The 13,944-nt window shown below is 38.5% G+C and overlaps 1 protein-coding gene across 1 annotated transcript in view; it reads right to left on the bottom strand.

The window, feature by feature from the left end:
• Nucleotides 1-4,262: 4,262 nt before the first annotated feature.
• LOC101175315 (ethanolamine kinase 1) overlaps nt 4,263-13,944 on the bottom strand; it is a 41,656-nt gene continuing 31,974 nt past the window's right edge. Inside the window, exons 7-8 of the mRNA XM_023955589.1 lie at nt 12,366-12,439; nt 4,263-5,532 (exon numbers count right to left, since the gene is read on the bottom strand). Coding sequence (XP_023811357.1) covers nt 5,430-5,532; nt 12,366-12,439 — 177 coding nt within the window. The 3' untranslated portion in view covers nt 4,263-5,429. The remainder of the gene's footprint in view (nt 5,533-12,365; nt 12,440-13,944) is intronic.

Genomic DNA, 13,944 nt, shown 5'->3' with positions numbered 1-13,944 from the left:
AATATCATCACAACCTGATATGTGCGTCTGAGCTATGAGCAAGCGAACTATTGATTCGTTCTTCCGACCTGCAGCTAGTGTACCAGTGACAGAGTGTACAGCAGGGGTCTCAAACTCGCATGAAATCGAAGCTGCAGTGATACTGAAAGAGACCAGGAATTAGGAGTTGTCCTTAACATTCAATTTAGTTTTAATATGCCTCTCCCCCTAAGTATGAGCTGTGATATTACATCTTTTATAATTATTTTAATGTTTTGTAATGGATGTAGCCTTTTTTAATCAGTTGGTATTTTAAATTATTTTAATTGATCAGTGAACTACAAAGGTGATCTGTGCAGTGTTGCGTCCATCTGGGTGATCTCAAACACGCTTATTGTGCATCTTGGCTGAACCTATTTGGTGTCACCAACATGAATTTCCATCCTCTAATATTTACACACATTTAAGTATTGTTTGAAACTGTGAAATGACCGAAAGGTTACTACGGTAATCACTTGTTACTAAAAACTTTTTTTTATTCTAAATGTATGTTATTTTTTTTTACTATTTTTACTTATTTGTACTGTCATGACAGCGATGCTTTTGTCAGTTTACCTCGTTGTTGCATCTTCAAAAGTGCAGAATAAAATGTGACACTGCATTTGAAACAGCACATTGTAATTTCTGCATCTATTATTAAAGTATTTATTCGTAATACAGTGGAAATTAGTAGATTTGGTTAGAATGTTGATTTACGGTATGCGCCCCTAAATTTTCTGGTTGTGCCCCTAACATTTTCAGTTAGGGGCCACAGTGCTCCTAGTGAAAAAAGTTAGTCTGGAGCCCTGATACATAAAAGTGAATGATGTATTAAAAATAAATCTGACAATATAATATTTCTTTTTGCTTTTTTCCAAATACAGGATTGAGCCCCTCTGGTGTGATGTCTTCGTGAGTGTTACTGGTTTATATTACAACATCCTGCACTCTCCTGAGGACCAAGACTTGCTCAATATCAGTAACATCACGTATTCTGCTACCATTACATTTTCCTACCACGCATTCAGGCCAGTTTGGATGTCTTTAGTGACGCGTGGGACAGCCATCCAATCAGGACGGAGCAAAGCATGACACCAAATCAGCTGTGGCAGTTGGGCTTGACCCAGAACCCTGTTTCTGATCCCCGGGTAAATGCTTTATGTAATCTCACTGTACTGGACAACTGATTTGTGTGCAGTTTGACTAAAGTGGAAAGTATCAAGAAGAGTATCATGAAATCATAATGACTACAGTGAATTTTCATCGAAAATGAATGAAAAGGATTATTGTTGTGTGGTGCAAACAATTTCCCTAAATTGTTTGTTTGTAGGAAGAATAGCACATCTGCAAGTTCAAAATGCATCACAATGCATGGCATTATGAGCCATCAGATGTACCAAAGTCACTACTTTGTTAAGGTTCACTTATTTGCAAATTATAAACAGTTATGGAGATATGAGGTCTGCCTGCAAGCAACAATATAAGTTGTTATTAGTCGGTCACTGTTCCTACATAATCTAAAACACACAAAAAACAGTGCTATTCATAAACAGTTTTTTTTTTTTTTTTTGTCAGGGTATGCTGGTTCCAGAGATTGAATGGGAGGAGAGTGGATCCATGACTGAACCTCATCCTGGGATCAATGTCCTGGTATGGGACAGTCCTCTTTTGGGTCCACAAATGTTGGAACTGCAAGACGACATCAACACATTGTGGAATTCAGACCGTCTGGGAGTGGACCTACATCTTTACTGTCCCTGTTTAGAACTTAATTTAGGCGACATAATTACATACAGAAGAAGAGAGACTGAGGGGAGGAAGACAGAGTTCAGATCAATACTGCTGTATTGTTCAAGGGACTTCATTGTATGTAAGGATGTTGTGAAAATTAGTTCCAGTTTAAATAAAATTCAAATCAGTAGAGATCCCACATTTGCTTAAATTTTGATGTTTGAATCTGTCCATGTTTTCACTGAATTTTACTCTGCAATAAAGGGTGAATGTTTGCACTTTGTTGTTCTATGACCATCTTTTGTTGTGTAGTATTTAACCAGCTATAAAACCCAGAGAGATGAAGATCTTTTTTGCAAGGGTGACCTGGCCAAGAGGTGTATATGTATATGGTTACAATATAAAATCAATGACATTTGAGTTATTTAAAAAAGTAAAATTAAGGTCCAGCAAAGTGACTTTGGGCTGAGCAGGGGGGGTGTATTGGGTATCTGTGATTGACAGTGAGATGAACTTGAGGTAACGTAGTCCCACTGCGTGGTACGGAGCAAAGTGATGCCAGTTTCTCCACAGAACCTACTGTGGAAGTTAAAGATTTTTCTCCTCCACCTTCAGATGATCAAGACCGAAGGGAACCGTGTCTGAGTGTTGAAATGACGCTAGCATGAAAGCTAAGAGAATAACGTACAAACGATCCCGAGTGAAACGTTCATTGTAAATCTCATGACCAGAGTTCGATGGATTCTATGTCAACTGCATTCAACCACTGTTGCCTTGCTTCCAGGTCCACTGAAAAGTTGCGCAAGCCAGTAAATTTTGACAACCGAAGGCAATAAACCGACAAGCCATGCTAAAGCTAACACGCTAACGACCGACTGGTACAGAATCAAACATGGGCGGAGCTTTTGCCACCTGCAGAAAGTGTAGAGAAAGTGTAAGGGGCCATTCGATTGGCTAAAAGCGAACCCGCCTGCTTTCCCGATGAGTTTGATTGACAGATTCACTAGCCAATGGTGACATTAGTCAGCCTGCTCCGTCAGATGAGTCTCAATATTCACCGTAGAAAAATCTCTCACACACACGGGGAGATTCACAAACGAGAACGGGATTTTGAATGCACACTCTGCAATTCGAATGATCTGTGAGTTCACATCACATGTGTACCTAAAAATCACGTTTGTGAAGCACTTACTGTGCATTTCTGATACATTTATTGTGAATTTCTAAAATGTTTTTGTGAAAAACAGTGTGCACATTTGTGAGAAACACTTATTGTGCATTTGTAAAACATTTAGTGTGCATTTGTGAAACACAATGTGTGTGTTTGTGAAACACAGGGTGTGTATTTCCGAATTTATTTTTCACGTTTGCATAAAATGACATTTGTGAATCGGAGCGTGTGTATTTGTAAAACCGGTTGTGTGCATTTCTGATTATTGAGACTGAAATAACTCCATAGTCCCAAGCCCGGTTGCTTTGAGAGGGTTGCGTCAGGAAGGGCATCCAGCGTAAAACACTGCCAAGTTTACCATGCAACTTGTTCGCTGTGGCGACCCCTGATGGGAAAAGCCGAAAGAGGAAGAAAGAGATCCTAAATTTGATTAGTTACTGTATGAATGTATAACTGATGATTATATTGCTGTTGTGTATTATTTTTAATTGCTTGAAATAAACCATTTCAAATCAAAAAATTCAAAAAAATAAAGAGTACAAATTGAATTATTTATAAGTGTGGCCTATGTGGATGTAAGTGTATTAATATGTATTTTCCAATCAATGTCTGGACTAATTATCTTATAAATTAAATATTCCTGATAATAAAACCCGACCTTGTTTGCAACTCGTAAAAAAAACTAGACTGATATTTTGACAGAGGTGTGCCACTCAAAATGACTTTGACATCAGTAAACATACCCAGAGGGAATCCTTATACGAGGCACACCGTTGTTTTCAGAGATCTCTAACATCATCACTCTTTCTCTCAGAGGGTGTTTGGGTAATTGAGTTGTAGACGTGTCTTTATCTTCTCACTTTAGGACTGCAATGGTTGTCGTCTTAAAACAAATTACAGTGAAAAACAAAGAAAACAAAAAAATGATCTCAAAAACCAGAAATGTGAGCCAAAAAGTTGACCACACCCACCATGTGAGCGTCCAGCAGGTCACCTACAGACTTTGCTGTTTTTTGCCCGATATTTTCGTCGACTGACTCAGAAACAAACAAAGAGTTCATATTAGTCAGTAATTACTACTTTTTTCCATTTGCTCTGTATACAGTAAGTATGAAGAACAAAACAGACTGGTGATATTTCAGAATTTCAGAATCCACAGCTTTTACACATATCATATTGTGGCGAGGACATAAACGCAACAACGTGGATCATGTCTATGACACGCACACATTGTGGATATTAAACTTCTAGATGCGGCTCATCTTATAGTTATCATTTGCAGATGAGGTCATTTCGTTTGTAGTTCTTAAAATTATTAAAACAAAAATCACACACAAAAAAATTTCAATCACGATCACACTTTTTTTATTTAATTCAATACACTTCCTTACAAGTCAACTGTGTTTATTCTCTAAGAAATTATTCTTTTTATAGAAAATCAAAGTAAAATGGAAAGTTAGAGTGATGTCATTTTCAATGCAGCTTTTTCTGGAAAAAGCCTGTATCGGAAGCCAAAACATTTTAGTAAAGCAAAACACGTCAAATAAAAATATGTGCATTAAAAATGTTTATTTATTCACTTTATATTTAAGGAATTGATTTTTAATTTATAATGAGCAAAAAGCATTTATAAATGAGAACTGTCATTTCAGACACCCTAAAGTCTGGCAGCATCAAAATCAGATATAAGGTTGTGCAAATTACAAATGACTGTTTGGGGACACCGGCTCTTCAAATTTAATAATGAGCAATCATTTCTAAAAGGTCTTACATAAAAACTGCTGAACAACAAATGAAAACAATTCAAGAAATTATAACAATAACAGAAAAGCAACAATACTTGAGAGAAAGATAATGGATTACAGGAGCTATTAATTATTAGGAAGTGATTGTAACATATTTCTGTATAGAAATTTGGATAATAATTAAAATAATTAATTAAAATCTATGCACACTGTAACTCAAAAATTCTTAATTATGCTCTTATAGAGCATTTCTAAAAATAAAGTTATAATTGTGCCTGGAAACCTGCCCAAAGGCCCACATCTTATACCTGCAAAACAGCTTTAATGCTGTTTTTCAGGAAAGGCAAAACAAATATTGAAATATTATCTATATTTTTTACAGAAAATATGTTGAATTGAAAAACTTGTTTTCAATCAAAACTGCGGTGCATATTCAATAAGGCCGCAAATAACCCTGTTCTGGGTTTTATGATTACGCTCTGCTTTTGTGGCTTCATGCAACTTGGCTGAATATGGGAACAATTAATGCTTTCCTGGCAGGAGAGAGAGTCTCAATTTGCCAAACAGGCTTATCAGCACACTGACTGCGGTTAAAACAAAAATTCTAAAAATCACAGTGACAGCAAAACATATTAACTCTCCCTATATCCTGAAATAACAAACAATAAGGAATACTTTTATAGACTTGCTCCATGCATGCACTTTGAATTATCCAACAGCTCGCGTTTCGAAACAAGGAAGAAATCGTCACACTGAAGCCAACTTCATTGCCTTTCATGTTGAGGGGAGAGGGTTAGCTGCCTCATAGTTAACCCGAGAAAATCTTCCTTTTTCTCAAAATAGTAGTTCAGTCGCATCAGGGCGTATCTGAAAAAGAAAAATAAGAGAAAATCAGAACGATTACCAGCTATTTGTATATATTTATACATTTTATATATCAAATCAAATCATCAGCATAAAATAGCGCTTCTCATGCATTTGTGCAGCTCAAAGCGCTTTAACATTAAAAACAAAAAAAACCACAATATTACAGTAAAAACCCAACCCACCCTTCCCACTCCCCTCTGTTAAAACATATGACCCATGACCCCCCACGTACAATGAATAATGACTATGTAAATGTAAAAATAAATAAATAAACAATAAATAAAGAAATAAACAAACAAGTAAGGTTTGGCTCTGCTGTGAGGAAACAGTATTTGTGGCCCGCCCAGCAATATTTACTATGTCACAACTACAATCTTTTTTCAATGGCATATTTTCATCTGCTCCTGATTTACAACAATTTGATCTAAGAAATACTTAGAATGCCATTTTAATCCAAATTTTCTCTGTATATGTCCACCGTCATCAGAAAAATTCCACAAAAACATTTTAGGAGCACCAAAAATCCTGAAGTGGGTCGGTAAAAACATCTATCCATTCATTTTCTAAACCTGTTTTATCTCTCACTGGGTTACGGGGATGCTGAACCCTGGCCACTGTTGGGTGGGGTACACCCTGGACAGCTCGCCAGCCTGTTGCAGTGATCTTTAACCCTTGTGCTATCTAAGATGACCCCACCCTTACATTGAGGTGTTCTTCCTACCATGACAAAGGTGGATAAAGGTGGAAAGATTTCATGTAATCCATGGACACCAGTGAAGATCACAAATCATTGAAGAAAAAAGGTTCAGCGCACTGTCTAGTGGGTCTGGATGACCCAACTCCCAACGTTAAAATGCCTAGGATAGCATAAGGGTCACAACATAATTTGCTTTCAGACTTCTTATAAAGCCAAGAAATAGTTCTTACACATTCTCTACAAAAGACCCTCATGAGGATCTCAGTGTGCAAACAGTTCAGAATGTAATGTGACATGAAAAATAATTTCCTTTTTTTTTAGTTAGTGTTTCGCAGACGTTCAAAGAAACCATGCTGCTAATAGCTGAAGGTGGGCCCAGAGTGTGTTGCAGAAAGCATATATGACAAAATTACATTGAGTCTGTTCAATGCAGTGATGGGCCTAAAAGCATGCGCCCATTTCAGAACTTGACTGTGAGAGAAGTCTTTTTGTGTTTCTTCAAACCATATTATGGAACATCTGAATAAATTGGATTTCTGACGACGCCGTTGTCCTTGGCTATTATACTATACCCTTTAAAGCTAAACGACATTTCAAAAGTAAAGAGAATAGATGAAGAGAGGACTTTAATCAGTGCTTTCACACAAACTCAATGCCAAATCAATTTTGTCACTCTCACTGCTCTGAGAAACAAAATGATCTTTCAAACACAAGCCTATTAGTTACTATGTTCATCATTATGTTCTCCACCTGCCTTAGTGTAAAAACCGAGCTCTGATCATTGTATCAGAGTCTGACCTGTGTTGAGAGCTTTCCTTGAAGTCGTTTCCTTCTTGTACTTTTTGCTGAAAGTATAAAACACGCACCATGAGGTCGCTGGTGAAGGAGTGCATCTGAGGAAAGTGTGTTAAAATCAAATAGTTCATAAAGCTACTGACACACTGAGCATTTTACGCCTGTTCCAGGCTAAACTTGGGTTCTTGAACGCGCACATGGCCAATAGTGTTCACACCGTTGACTGTATAATATATCTGTATAATATATCTGTAAAACTATATGACTGAATAACTGGAAGAATCGCGTGTGACGTCAACCAGAGAAAATGCCTCTTTCCGTCTTCCAGTCGCCATTTTTCCGCGATATGTCCGTCGCCATGTTTGAACCAGACGTGCTCAGTAAGCCGTGATTGGTCCATCTAAATTCCTATGGTAACCACTCTCTTCAATCAGGCGTGAGCATGTTAGAAGGCCACACCACTGCCACTAAAAGCGAGCTTTGAAGAATCTGTCAATTAAATGCTTCGGCCACCTTGTTTTACTGAGGCATCATATTGGTCAGTTTATAATTTGAATAACAATAATATGTAATGAAAAAAAAATGGATTAACAAGAACATATTAATAAAATTTAGTAGAGCAAGAATGATTATTCTGACGAATAAAATGACTAACATCTGTTAACAGCAGTTTATTTCTCTATGGAAGTCTATGGGATTTTAGCTTTTTGGGACCAGCAGGTACTTCCTATTTGGAAAGCAAGGGGGGAGGGGTTTGTTCAGGTCCAGTTCTCATTTACTATCAATGCTTCACACTTGACAAGGAGGGAAGGGCTTCTTCTTTTTCTACTGTTAACCAGGACATATACCTACAGTTGGAAGAGGGTTGGTGCGAAATGTCGAAGTGGTCCAAATTTTGCTTCAGGTTTTTTCTTTCACAGCTCTACTCCGATAAATGAAAGACTTGGTGTCACAAACCACACAAACTGGGCGCAAACAACAATTAATAATTTCCCCTCTATGAAAAAATTTCAAACGGTTAATTTGTTTCTGGGAATTAAATGGGATGTCATCCATACGTAACCACCGAATCCAAGTATGATCAACACGTCATCAAAAAGAGTTCAGTTCACCCAAAGCATCAGGATGTGACGCGGGGGGGGGGGGGGGGGGGTTCCTGTCATGTGTCCGTATATGACAACTTGAGGTGATATCGTGTGTCTCATTGGTCAAAGATCAACTTATAGTGTAACTTTTAACACGTGTTCACTGGCTGTACATTTTATATGTACAGACATATAACGGTTGTAAAAGTTGCATAGCAATGCGTGAGTTTTGCACGCGGAAGCCCCCATGCGTTTACATAGACCCTCAGTCGCTTGTGTTGCTGAGGGTAGTGGGAACGTAGCAGACACTTTTCACTTCTCTGGTTGTGGTTTGGTGAAGCTTCAGAGACGTTTTCTCTGGACGGAGTTCATTAGCAAACCCCTGCAGATGACTTACAGCCTCCTCATTCAGTCTGACAGCAGAGTGAAGCCTCACTAATCTACAGCTGAAAAAAAACAAACTGAATAAAGTGAACGTGGCTCATTTAACCATAACCGGATCAGGCTGAGGACCAGCCCAAAATTAACAAAATAACGAATCAACACTTCTCTATTTGTGTGATTATCCATCATAGGTAAGAAACGTTTTATTGTTGATATCATCGAGCAGAGAGGCTGGCTTTGGAGGCGTCATTCACGCTGGTTTTCTACCAGGCCACCACCTTGAAGCAGCGTGCTTAACGTTTATCATCTTTAGAGATGAAACTGAGACCTTCCTTTCAGCTCAGCAGAGGTGGGGGGAAACGACGTCCTGCCAAAGCAGGTATTTCATTTCACAATGTGTCTTTGTGCACAATTCACTCATTTTTGCAGTCGGGCTTTTGCAAGTGGAGGGCCTCCTCCATGTCCGTTTCACCATAATAATTTCTTTGTCTTCCAGGATGTCCACACGTCGAAGCTGATGTCCTTTAGACACTTTCCGAACATGAATAACAAACATGCAAAGCCAACGTGGATGAGAAAAGTAGGGAGGAAAAAGGGGGGCGCGCAGTCTCCTTGTGGCTTCCTATTGTCACATCCACATCTGGTTTTGGTTAAAGCAGAAGGCCCAGGCAACGCCTGTCACACACTGGGAAGTCGGCAGAGATTTGGCTCTGTGGAATAGGAGTGGGGTTTTCTTTTCTCACACATACACATGGACGAGCACACAGTTCTCTCACAAAAATGTTCATCACAAGGACCACATTGTTTTTTCTTGAGTTTGAGCAAATGAAACTATTTGGTAGTTTATTCTATAGTTATACCTTGTTCTTTTTCACTATAAGGCGTACTTAAAAGCCTTCATTCTTCTCAAAAAAACGACGAGTGCCTTGGATTAACATTAGTTGTGTTTACTGATTTTGAGAGGTACACGGTGCTCCGTCAAAATGTCAGTCTTTTCGTGTTACAAGCAAAGGTTGAGTTAGCTTAGTCACAGTAGCATTTGTTTCAGTGGTATGAGTCTGTTAAAGGTGTCGTAAATACGATAGCGCAGCTTCTAAAGTGGCTAACATGTTGAGTTAGCTTAGTCACAGTAGCATTTGTTTCAGTGGTATGAGTCTGTTGAAGGTGTCGTAAATACGGTAGCGCAGCTTCTAATGTGGCTAACATTGAGTTAGCTTAGTCACAGTAGCATTTGTTTCAGTGGTATGAGTCTGTTAAAGGTGTCGTAAATGATAGCGCAGCTTCTAAAGTGGCGAACATGTTGAGTTAGCTTAGTCACAGTAGCATTTGTTTCAGTTGTATGAGTCTGTTAAAGGTGTCGTAAATACGATAGCGCAGCTTCTAAAGTGGCTAACATGTTGAGTTAGCTTAGTCACAGTAGCATTTGTTTCAGTTGTATGAGTCTGTTGAAGGTGTCGTAAATACGGTAGCGCAGCTTCTAACGTGGCTAACATGTTTAGTTAGCTTAGTCACTAGCATTTGTTTTAGTGGTATGAGTCTGTTGAAGGTGTCGTACATACGGTAGCGCAGCTTCTAACGTGGCTAATATGTAGAATTATTTCTACAATTTCTGTGAACGTAGCAATTTAGTCTTCAGTGGTACAGTTCCACCAGATTCATTGTAAATACCTATTTTGACAATTCTTGTACCTGTATGTTTTTCAGTCTGTGCGGTGGTACTGGAACTCACTACGTTCACGTATCACTATGTGCATGTAAAAAAAGACCCATTGACAACAACCCAGAGCCGTCTTCAATAAACATCGGAACGCAACCCAAAGTATAAAAAGGAACACAACCCATCTGACAGACTCCTTTTTTGTCTCACATAACGCGCCTTCAGTGTGCTCATGACATCATTTCAAAAATAGACCATTCAATGATGGTGCACCTTATAATCTGGTGTGCCCTAGTGTGGAAAATTCCGTAATTTTATTAAAGCACAGAATTTTATTGTAAATGTTTCTTTCATATTAAACCAAAAAAGAAAGCTTTTCCTTTGAATTAATTTTTTCCTTCCAATCACTGGTTTGATTTGACTTCTGTTGGTTGTTGTTCATTTATGATAGAGAACCTTTAATATTTGTAATTTCTGTCATTTTATCATCTGTTTTGTTTAGAGCTCAGATCAAACTCCTGTGGTGCATGGTTTATCCCCTCATCGACAATGTTGTTTTGAAAGTGTTTTATTGATATAAACAGCAATTATCTCCTATTATTGAGACAAAATGTTTGTAGTCAAAAAATGAGACGGAACAAAACTAACTGCTTTACCTGATGTGAAATCTTTCAAGCTACATTCACACTGCCCTCAGCAACCCACGTTCAAGTGGCCACTTCCAATGAAAAGTCTATGCACATAAATAGGCATTTCAGGCTTCCATGTTCAAAACTCTCGTTCATGTGTTGCTCCCCCAATGTTTTACATACAAAACACTGAGAAAACAGCAAGTTAAACCAGATCAACATTTGACCAATCGGCGTCTCAGATTCGGTAGGGACAAATAGATGACGTCCCTTTTTATTCATAGAAGTGCCAACCATTTGAAAATTGATCCTGGAGGAGAAATGAATAATTCCACTTCAATAGTTCACACCAAGGCTCTTCTAAGTGTAGGTGGTGGACATGCGCTATAGTAAACAGCAGCAAAAAAAGAAGAAACCCCTCCCCGCTTGTCCATTGTGAACAGCATATGCTAAACGTGCGTTTAGGAGCTTTCATGGCGCTCAAGAAAGTCTTTGACATGCCCGTTGTGAACGTAGCATCAAGATAATTTTACAGTTTAGGTATTTAAAATAAGTGACAGATACAGGACTGAAAACAAAACAGACCTGACCTTTGAACCAACAACTCCAAAGACCCAAAATGTGGCGAAGTAAAAAAGCTGGGATATGTGTGTGTGTGTGTGTATGTGACTGTAGGATGAAGCTCTTCATAGCGGCTCATTTCCAGTTTAACCCTCCTGTTAAATAGAAGTAACTCAACCCTCTCGGTGCACTTATACACAACCTTAGCCACTGGCTTAAAGGAGAAAACGTCTAAGCAAGTCCTGTATGGAAGGCAGGGCCAACGGCATAAAAACAATAGTGCCTCTGTGCCTCGGCACCCCTCTGGATCACATTTCCTCTGAGGTCCAGATCGAAATGTGGTGGGGGCCCTGTTGCTGATCTAGCAAGCCAGTAAAGAAAGCCACATTGGAGGGAGGTTGCCGTATGTCAATAGTGATTAGGATCACGGTCACAACTGTTGCTGGTGCGGGGCACACAGAAAAGAAAGGATGAAATTCTGGGGGGAGGGAGAAAATTTGCCTCCTTGAGTACTACTGACTGGTAGCAGCTTGTGGGGATTGCCCCACATGCAGTCTTATAAATGAATCAATAAAACATCATTTTCTGGTTCGTCTGAAAGTTCAAATGGAAGCTGTGGTTCCCCCCCCCCCCCCCCCATCTAGGTCATGGTGTGATTGGGGAGAAAAAGCACAGAGCCTCATGTTAAAATGTCTAGGGAACATGTTCTCGTCTCACAGCCGAGAACAATCAAATATTCCTTCATTGTAGTTTTCTACATTCTAATACAATCTTAGAAAAAAAAAATCAATTTTGCCCAACTGCAAATCTAAACGTTTCTAAATTCATCGTTGTGGGTCATGACGAAGCAAGGTGAGGCGCGTTCCTATGGCTTTCCTGGGAAAATGTTGATATTGTGTTACTGTGGAGGCAGCACTTTAACATGTGGAGGACATTGATTTGAAATATATTCAGACAGTTTAAAAAAAAAAAAGAAGCCTTTTCAAATGAGAGACTTTGCTGAAGCAGTCGGCAGCCACACAAACCTTTGGAAGTCAAAGTCTATTGAGGAAAAGCGTGATTGCAGGATGGCCCAGAGACCCCAGAAGAAGTTGGATGCCTTGAAAGGAAAAAGAGAAATAAGTACCTTTGGTAGAGCTTATTAGTTTCCAAAGTGTGCTAAAGTGTGTCAGAGTTTTGAGGCAGGCGATGCATTGGAAAATGAAAACATTTGAAATAAAACAGGAAAAAAAATACACTGAAATGTAAAATTATTTGTTGCAACTTGTACTTTATGTTGAAGTAAATAAAAAGAAAAACGGTTCTCACTGATTTGTTTTTATGGAAGTTTCATGAGGATAAGTTTCACACACAACAAAAGGCAAAACGTACATTTAAAAATGATTGTATTTTCATCATTTACATAAAACAACAGTGTACCTTATAATTCGTTATTTATGGAATAATTCTGGTTGTGTTTACTGATGGTCACAGGATTTTAAGAAGTACGCGGCGCTCTGTCAAAGTGTCTGTCTGTTGTTTTACGTGTTACAAACCAGGTTGGGTGTTGATGGGAATATGGTAACGCAGCTAACATGTAGCTGTGTTTGTTTTACATGTTACTAACAAAGTTGGGAGTTACCGTAGTCACAGTAAAGGTGCACACACACCGGCTGAATGTGCATTCATGTAGCCGTGTAGAGCGTGTTCTTGAACGCGCCACACTCGTCTGGTGTGAACGCACTTTCACCTTTGTTTTAGTCGTATCAGTCAGTTTTGTGTTGCAAACAAGATTGGGAGTTAAAAGGTATTGTGAACACGCTAATGTTGCTAAAATGTTTTGATGTCTGCCTGTTTTTTTTTGCATGTAACTAAGAAGACTAGGAGTTACAGGTATTGTACGGTACATAAACTAAGGTTGCTGTTTCGGTGTCAGTAACTATGCCCAAAGTCCTTCACTAATCACTATATTATGAACTATATAGTGCGTTCACCATTTTGTAGTGCTTCCGAATCTACAATTCCAAAATAGTGTCTTAGAAATTTTCTAGAAGTCTCTGCGATACACCAGTGTGCATCGATGCTCACTAGATAAGCAAATATAGACCACAATGCAATGCGGTTAAACAATTTTTGCAAAAACATTGTATTTAAATGTATTTATTTAATAAAACATCAACGTTTTTATCTTTAGAACTCAGTAGATTAAAGAATGGTTGTTGTAAAACGCTCAAATGAATTAGATTTTCACTTCGTAAAATCGATGACGTCATGGAGCCTAGATTTTTATTTTATTTTATGGGCATATGATTTATTTTCATGAGGTGGGTGATAATTCACTTCATCTAAAAAGAAAAATACAAATTTTAATCATTTTTCTCTAATCGTATTTCTCAAAAAAGCCCCTTATAACAGGGAGATTAAATGTCAGTGCCTTGCTCAAGAACACTCTTTGGCAAGGCAAAAACATAAAAGGCTGGAGGCAAAATGTTTAATAGACGGGACTAAGCCCGTGCAGCCAGTCAGCGTATATTCCCGCAGAAGTAGGACTATTATAGGTGTAAAAATGTAGATTATGCTTGTGGTGAACAGGATCAAGAGCTGTATTTTTATGTTTGGTTACAT

The sequence above is a fragment of the Oryzias latipes genome, chromosome 6 (assembly GCF_002234675.1).
Source record: "Oryzias latipes chromosome 6, ASM223467v1".
NCBI classification, from domain to species: domain Eukaryota; kingdom Metazoa; phylum Chordata; class Actinopteri; order Beloniformes; family Adrianichthyidae; genus Oryzias; species Oryzias latipes.
The sequence above is the reverse complement of the archived record's forward strand: the minus strand, read 5'-3'. Positions and strand labels throughout refer to the sequence as shown.